The sequence below is a fragment of the Amblyomma maculatum genome, unplaced genomic scaffold (assembly GCF_055883805.1).
Source record: "Amblyomma maculatum isolate TAMU_Amacu unplaced genomic scaffold, ASM5588380v1 scaffold_13, whole genome shotgun sequence".
In the NCBI taxonomy this organism is placed as follows: Eukaryota; Metazoa; Arthropoda; class Arachnida; order Ixodida; family Ixodidae; genus Amblyomma; species Amblyomma maculatum.
In genome coordinates, this window is record NW_028146738.1 from 8,652,792 (window position 1) to 8,661,766 (window position 8,975).

The 8,975-nt window shown below is 47.0% G+C and overlaps 1 protein-coding gene across 1 annotated transcript in view; it reads right to left on the reverse strand.

Moving 5' to 3' along the window:
* Positions 1 to 8,446, reverse strand: part of LOC146172171 (uncharacterized) — a 33,340-nt gene extending 24,894 nt beyond the window's left edge. The window contains exons 1-6 of the mRNA XM_084585989.1: positions 8,376 to 8,446; positions 4,371 to 4,448; positions 3,560 to 3,827; positions 2,279 to 2,524; positions 1,293 to 1,301; positions 452 to 531 (exon numbers count right to left, since the gene is read on the reverse strand). Of these exons, the coding sequence (XP_084442115.1) occupies positions 452 to 531; positions 1,293 to 1,301; positions 2,279 to 2,524; positions 3,560 to 3,827; positions 4,371 to 4,448; positions 8,376 to 8,446 (752 nt within the window). The remainder of the gene's footprint in view (positions 1 to 451; positions 532 to 1,292; positions 1,302 to 2,278; positions 2,525 to 3,559; positions 3,828 to 4,370; positions 4,449 to 8,375) is intronic.
* Between the last annotated feature and the right edge of the window lie 529 nt (positions 8,447 to 8,975).

Genomic DNA, 8,975 nt, shown 5'->3' on the forward strand with positions numbered 1-8,975 from the left:
TACTACTATTCCTACTACAGCTTGATGGTTCAGTTTGATTTATGGTGCTTAATGCCCCAAAGCCACTCAGGCTATGAGAGATGCCACAGTGCAGGCCTCCAGAAATTTCGACCATCCGGGGTTCCTGAACATGCACCCACATCGCACAGCAGTTGCCACGGTCGAGATTCGATAACGCATCCTTGGACACTGCAGTCCTTAACCACTGCGGCAACACGGCGGGTACAATAGCTGGAAGAATTTGTGGAAATTCGTACGAAGACCACAGTGGCATCCGTTTAGGTGGCATTTCATACCACTTTCAATAGGTTATGAAAGCTACTACACTATACTACTACAGGTATCGTACTGAAGGGTTTTGGTAGTGAAAACAACAACACCATACTATTCAAGCAGAGGTGAGAAAATTGCTCTGCAATGGAACTATTCAGCACGCTCAATGGACACTCACGCATGATCTTCCTGCAGAACCGCCAGCCTGTCTTGGAGCTCAGAGATTTCATTGTTTTGGACCTTCAGTATCAGCTCCAGCTGCACGAGAAGAAACGTTGGCAAAACATCCCAGTTAATGGCCAAAAATGTTATTTAGGATACCAGAGGAGGATTTTCCCCAAATTGAACAGCTTTGGATCATGATATAGTACTAAAAGATATTTCACCGGGAGCTGCGCTATGCCACAGCCAGTGAAATGCATTCTGGTAATCGTGGCAAAGTCGGCGCAGTGTAGAGTCCTGCATTGCCACGTGATGCTTCTTTCCACAAATAATGAATGTGTAGTACTAGTTGCGTCACGTGTTTCGACACTTGCATGTCAGGACCCTGAACATTTTGTTTTCGCACGAAAGACAAAGGCCCCCAAAAAAAGAACTTAGAAGGTGGTCCGGAAGGCTGATAAGAAAATTATCACATTTAGCTGTTTTGTCCCCAGAGAGTATGGTAAACATGCAAGGTCTTCAGGCCCGACACGTCCTTTCTGCACCATTAAGCTTAGAGGGAAGTGCTTAAACTGCTACCAAAGAGGCAGTCGAACTCAACTTTGCGCCGCTTTTTTAGGCTGCATTTTTGGTGATATCTGGTGGTGTAAAGTGTTGGTTTGATGCTGGCATATTTAAGAGCTCACATCGGTACGTGTGCTTGGCATACCTATTCGCTCCTCGTACATCAATGCTGCCACAGCAGCATAGTAGGATCAGTAGCCGTAGTATTTAAGAGAGAAAATGTGGCTGTAAATAACCCTGAATATGTGCAAGCACAACTTCAATAATTAGAAGTTCTGAACAGTTCGAAGAACATCTGCAGTCTCGTAGGTAAATTTGAGCAAGTCTCCAGTGCGCTAGGCTGGACCAGCCCGGTTAATACGAGAATTTGGGGTGTAGGTAACAATGACCGATCTCCGTTCTGCCACAGACCAATGAAGATATGATCTATTGTAGACTCAAAAAGTTATGCTCATCCCCGGCTTGATATGCAGCAGCGCCCCAACCCCAAACTATCAGCACGAAGAGACTTGTGAACCGCCGAAGCGTGTCCCTGCAGAGAGCGGCTTCAGTGCAATGCAGCCGCGGATGTCATTCTCTCGGCGCTTAGACAAGGCAGAGCCAGACCAGAGACACCAGTTCGCGCACTTTTCACACCTATCCAGCCAAACCATGGTAAAGAAGTATTTGGCGGAGGCACCGACATCGAAGCGCCTCCAACCCAAAGCAGCGGCAGCGCTTGTCCTACGGCACGACCATCCTTGGACGTACAAAAGCAATCGCACACCATCTCGCAAGCTATTGTGGGCTCATAAGGTGACCAAATTTATCCCGCGAATTCTCTTAGCTTGCAAATGTAATTCTGGTCCTCCCGTTCGCATAGTACACTCAGCTGATCCACCTTTTTTAAGATTGAACTAACGTGACCACATGACCACCTTGAAATCCAAAAAGCATGGATCGATCTGTCCCCACCAAAATTAAACCAGTTTTAGTTAAAGGTTCATTACTTTGCGTTGGTTGCAAGTTTCATCTTTGAAGAAATTCGGCCACTGAAAATTAGCCTTAGGTAAAGACTTAACGCTTCTAAATGTCTGAAACATAAGCCAGGATACAAACCAATATACAAACCAAACCAAAACAAGTTTTCCAAAAATGAACCAACTCGCCCAAAAAGAAGTGTTAATGGAATAAGCTAAAGCACATCGCACTTGTCCGGAAGAAAGCTCGCCTAGTCTGCAGAAAAGCCTCGCTGTACAATATTAAAATGAGCATACTTTTTCTTCGCTGATGTAGTTACCTGGGCAGGGTCCACAATGTGGGTCTGGGTCGCGGCATCGCATGTCAGCTGCACAGCCTGCATGGCTCGCGACAGGCAGCGAGGTTGGTATGGCGTCTGGCTGCAGCTATCCTTGACACAGACATCCTTTTCCTCGACGCCATCCTCCCCAGCAAACTCGTACGAGGTGCGGCTGCACGGACTGGCCCGCGCACCTTGATATCCGCCATCACCTGCCTCCACGGGCTGCTCCAGCTCCTGGTCAATCTTTCCGGCACACCAGTGCACTACCGTCAGACTGCACCCGAACTACGAAGCCTCCAACCACTACCATAATGGTTTGGTTTGGTTTAGGGGTGTCAACATTCCAATATGACTCGAGCTATGAGAGACTCGCTGTAGTGGAGGGCTCAAGAATTTTGACCATCTGGCGCTCTTTAACGTGCACTGACATCGCACAGAAACGGGCACCTCGCCTCCATCGAAAAGCGGCCACCATGGCCAGGATTCGATCCGGCATCCTAGGGCACAGCAGTTGAGCGCCCTAACCATTGCGGCGAGGTGGTGCATCACATTACGCAGCAGACATTATGCGCACATGAAACAGCTTTTTTGTGTGAGTGTGTGTGTGTGTGACACCAATGGTTTCTAAATTTGGAAAGTGACCCTTACGTAAAGGCGACATTTGTTTTCCATGACATGTAACGTCTCATAACCAAGTGTACGTATCTGTCACAGTTGTTTCTGCGGATCAATTCCTCCCTGCCAAAATTAATCCAGTTTTCGTTACAGGTTCATTATTTTGCTTTGGTTACATGAACCTTCCCGAGAAATTTAGTGTTAATCCAGTAAATGTGGCCTATTTATTGAATTTATGCGGCCAAGTTGACAGCAATTTCCCAGTGGTGTGGATGGAAGGATGGATAAAAGTTGAAAATACTGTTCTCAAGTGCATGTCATTCTGTTCAGGTACAAGATTACCGACAAGAAAATGACATCAAAATGACACCGCCAAAAGCTTAGCTCCACCCTAGCCACCACCTCGTAGTGATTAGTGTGTAGTCACTACTGAGTTCTCTGCGTCCATCCAATCACAGTGTGTCCCATACTGAACAGAAACTGAACATATTCTGGCATGCTAAGTCGGCTGCAGGTTCTGCCCAGATCTTTTTTGCAAAATGTTTCCATGTAGGCAGAAAGAATTCTCGAACCAAGGTCCTCATGTGCCTATCCCTTAGCACTAATTTATGACATCCCGACAACTCCATCACCCAGACCCAGCAAGAACACATGCACCCATACCTTGCGCGCAGACAATTCCAGCCCGTTGTGGGCGCCCCCTGGAGCAGCAGTGGGGATGGTGCAGTCATCGGTGTCGTCCTCATGGTCTTGGTAGTAGAGGAAGGAGAGGGGTTCCTCGTGCACCTGTCGGAATCCCGGATATCGGTCCACAAAGTTGGCCAGCGTGCTGTACTCTGACAGCACCTGCCGCGCCTCCTGGGGGCTCAGGACCTTCAGCAAGTCATCCTCCTGGGACGGCCCGGTTTCCTGCAGGAAGTCCCGTAGCCGTCTGCAGCAGCAATATGAAGCCGCATACGGTCAGGCTGCATACTTGTAATGCGCTCGTATACTACACAGCAAGCCCTTGCCAACTCGTATTTGAGTGACATAGCTGCCGTGTGCTCACACCTAAAGACTATAAAGTAGCGATCGGCAGTTTTCAATGTCCGTTGGTCAAAACAACATACAATGAGCAAGTCTACATGAACACGCTGCAATACATGACCCCCGTTACAGCTCCAATTTATGCAACTCTATATGCTACCACTGTCCACTCACGAAACTTGCAAACTCCCCAGTAGAGACTTGGCAGAGTTCGTGCAGTTGCAGAAGGAACTTGTGAAAAGCATAGTGGATGTCTTTAGCCAATGCACCTTCCATGCTCGTTTATTTATTTTGGTTGTTTGTTTGTTCCTTCCCAGAACGCATTAACAGGTAAAAAAGCATGGCCACGTTTTAAATTGCAGTCAAGAGAAGCCACAGAACCTGATTAACCTCGCCAAGGTTCCTGCGATGAAAGGACAAGCCGATTGAGCGGAAGATCCTGTCTTACCTGACAATATCATCCACATCCGCATTGGTTAGAGCCTGCAACTCTGGCTCTTCATCTACTGCTGGTACATCTTCCACACTGCAAGAAAGACCGTGCCTATTACACAACTCCAGGCACTTCAGCAACGGAACATCAAGAACAGAACTCGTTTTTATAACCTGCATTCTGGCCTGCATTGGAAAAACTATGCTTGACGCCCCACTGTGCTGTTTTACGACAATACGTGCGAGCTGTTCATGAATATTCCAGTACCATTCTGAAGAGCACAATTTTCAATGTTCGCAAGGCGCACACCGAGAACAAGCGACAACGTTCCCTCAACGTGTACAGATATTCCACCCTGTGCAATTTCACATCAATAATGAGCCACTGAATAAAAATCAGCCTATTCAATAAACAGCCACAACCAATTCTTGGAGCTTGAACCGTACTATTATGGGTGCGAATATTGAATATTTCAAATGCCAATCAAATATGTTTGTTGTTCGATTCATACTTGCAGTCAAAAAACTGATACTCATGATCTTCGAATTACCACACTGTATCACTCACAGTACGAAGCCTTACTGCAATACCTGACCGCGTTGACTGCTGCTAAGCATCCTCAACATGCGACAATGCAGTTTTGTGAAGAGGGACCTTACGAAGGTCTCCCAAAAAATGCATACAAAACAAAGCCATCCATGACACCAAGAAAAAACATTGTTCTCACTGAAATTTCACCTCAAGCGCAAAACCTATTCATCACACAAAGTTACTGTTATGCACCTCAAGTTGTTCTTTTTTAGGCCCATTTGATAATTCGAATTTTCGGTTAACTAGGGCATTATTTCTGGTCCCGTGGTAGCAGTAATGAGAGTTCACTGCATCCAGCAGCAATATGAAAACTCGACCCGGCTTCATGCTGGTTCATTCTATACTAAAAGAAACTGAATAAGAAATCCTCTAAAACTCGGATGCAAGATTTTTCAGTGCGCCATATGCTTCTGTAGGAATCTAGTTTAATTTTATTTTGGATACAAATGTCAACTATGATATAAAGAGGACTAGCAATGTTTGCTATTTTGATTTTTTTTTAATTATCAGATATTCGATTCGATAATCGAAGGAATTTTTTCGCCCCATATCTGTACTCAATTCGTATCTGAGAATTTTAATATTCGCACGCCCCTACTTTCTGCCTACACCAAAACTTCGTAAATGTTTTGGTGTTCAGGACTACGAGCAACAGTACAAAAGCCTGAAATCCAGCATGTCATCCTTTTTTCATCAACACACTGCTCATACACTGTATTGAATTGCAGTTTGTCAAACACATGCCAACAAACCTATACATGCCAACACAGTTCACCGAATCTAACCATATTTTCAAATAAGCTGGGAATAGGAAGCAGTAAAAATTGATAGTTTCATGGATTGAATATGAGAGGTGCCATTGTGGAGGGCTCGATATTGACCTATGTGATAATGCAGCACGACGGCTAAAACACTGCGTCGCTGGGTCCGACTAATGTCACTTCACACATGAGTATATGGATGCCAGCACTGCATAAAGCAGTTCATTCACTGGAATGACTCGCTGTTGACGTTATAACAACTGGCGACGAGGATGGGACAAGCAGACGGCGGATGGAGCGAGCAAGCGAGTAACCGAGCGGTGCCTTCGTTCAGTGTTTCAGGAGGAAAGCATCGCCTTGACTTTCGTTCTGCGTTACAGGAAAAAGGAACGAAGTAGTGCGTGCTCTCGGGGTACGACTACCGCCTTGTGGAAAACCAGTTGTGTCCCTCTCCGCCGTGGCCAATCACCACCACCACAACGAGCGTCGTGGCAGCGCCGGCTGGAAGAGAAGGTAAATACCTCCCCTTGGGGGAAGGAGACCATCGTTGGGTGTGCCACCAAGAAGTCTGCGCGGGTTCCCGCAGGAAGCCCACAGAGAGCTTCAGGATCTAGCCGGCAACGCGAGCAGTTGTCTCTCGCTTGGAGACGATAACGGGCACGGAGTATGCAGCGCACACGCGATGACTCGTCGTGCACGACCGCCCGTCTTCTGGTTTCCAACGGCGAAGCGACGAGTAAATACTGCGCGCTCTCGCCGCCTCCCGCGGCAGACGCCGTGGTATGGCTTTGTTCGAAGAACACGGCGCGGATGGGAGATCCCGGCCGCCATATTCACGGCGCATGCAAATTTCCGCAGCCAAAGTCGCACCCCCATTCCCCAGCCGGTGAGTCAGGAGTTCTTCTTTCTTACGTAGCCTTGCCCTTCCAAGGAAATCCTTGTTGATGTATAGCTAGCCGTCATGCTCTGTATGTTTTTCATGTGCAATAAATGGGACTGGAGTTAACGCTGTGTCGTACCCTTCCTTGTCCTTTTGTTCCCTCCGCGGTTCGCTAGCGAGAACGCTGCTCCCGCGCAGTGGCGGCGGGGTGGAAGACCGTCTCCCTTATGTTACCCCGCAGCCTGCAGACGCTCACGGATGCAAGCATCGTCGTGACCTTCGTTCAGCGTTCAGAGGGCAGCATCGCCCATGGCATCCCAACAGCAGTCTCCGGAGAAAACGGATGAGTAACGAACTTTGGGGCTTCTTTAAACATGCCGTCAGTGGGGAAGATGTCAGAATACGACCCCAACACGCAAAACTTCGAGTCGTACTTAAAGCGCTCAAAGCATTTTTTAACGGCAATTGAGATAACCAACGAAAAGTGTCTCCCCGTCTTCTTGACAGTAGTCGATCACTTAGCCAGGAAGTGCGACTACGGCGACTTCTTACAAGATGCCCTCCAAGACAGGCTGGTTGCCGGCACACGGGATGAAGAGACTCGGCGTGCTCTGTACTCGGAGCGAGACATGACATTTCAAAGCGCATGCCCAATCGCCCTTGACAGAGAACTAGCGGTGCGAGACAGTGGGCAAATGCGGTCATGAGAACACGAGGCATTAGTGCTCGTAGTGAAAGTTCTACAGCATCCCTAGCCGAGGCAACCTAAGCCCAAGAGAAGGCAAGGCGGCAAGAGCGGGAGGTGTGATAGGTGCGGCAGGGCACAGTCATCGGACGTTTTCTGTTACAAAAACTCGGTTGTCATGAGTATTCAAAAGTAGGCCACTTGAAGAAAAAGGTGCCGCATAGTTAGGGCAAAATCTAAAAGCACCCACTTGCTCAAATATTTCGACGAAGACTCTGAGCATGAACTGTATCATTTGGTTAACTCAACCCGATCATGTTATGAAGGGGGCATTAACATTGAGGGGCATGCCCGTAATATGCAGGTTGACACGGGATCAGCCATCACAATCGTTCCAGAGCTAGTGTACCAGTCCCACTTTTCGCGCGTAAGAGGCGAACCATGCAAAATGTCGCTTCGCACATATACTAGGGAACAGATACAACTTAAAGGGCAGTGTGACGTAGCTGTTCAGTACAAGGATAATAGCATGGCGCTACCTGTCGTTGTTGTTCAGGGCAACAAAAAGAGGTTACCAGCACTACGTGGCCGAAATTGCCTGGAACATCTCAGACTTGACTGCCTGGAAATTGGACAGGTGGCACTTAAACAAAAGTACTCTTCGGTGTTCTCTGAGAAATTAGGAACAATATACAAGTTGCAACCAAAAATTGTTCTGAAACGTGGTACAGTTCCTTTATTTTGCCGCGCTAGACCTGTACCCTTTCCATTGCAGAAAAGGTTTAGAAAATTGTTGGAGCAAGTGGAAACAGGCATGATGCAGCCAGTAATGCGCCGCGGTTGGGCTACACCGTTAGTCATTCTTAAAAGAAGATAACAGTACCAGGTTATATGGAGACTATAAGATAACCTTAAACACTTCATTGAAAACAGACCGTTACCCACTACTCAGGCCCGAGGATATGTACACTGCTTTGAAAGGAGGAAAATTATTCTGTTCACTAGACATTTCTTTGGCGTACCAGCAATAGCCGCTTACTCCAGAGTCCAGATCATTTTTGATATAAACACTAGCCTGGGGTTGTTTGAATGTCAGCGCCTACCTTACAGTGCGGCTAGTGCCCTGGTAGTATTCCAGTCCATGATGGACAAAGTGCTTCACGGCATCCCGCATGTCAGATGTTACATCGATGACATGATCGTGACTGGGCAAGATATAGCAGGCTGCCAAATAACACTGGAGCGTGTCTAATACCCGTGTCACACGAGCAAGCGAAAACTCTTACCTAAGCGCTCTTTTAGCGAGTTGAGACTTTTATTCAAATGGAGTTGCATAGCAGACACACGGCGCTGGCGATCTCTTTTTAGAGTTTCCTTCGGAGGACGCTATGAAAAGCGCGGCGCTACATCTTGAAACAAAACCGGACAAAATAAAACCAATTAAACCGACGTAACGCTAAATATAAATCAAATACGCCTGTTATTATATGCGGTTTATAGTAAATTTAGCTACAGTATGTTCACAAACGGTAAATTTAAAAAAAAAATTGCGCATCCGCATCGGTGGTTAGCGTCATCACGTGATATCTTAAACTGCACACCAGAGTGCCGTACAAAAAGTGCATTTTGCCCCTTGTTAATCTACGAATCATAAATATATTTGTTGAACAGCGCAAACCGTGGCACAAAATTAAACCGCTGCT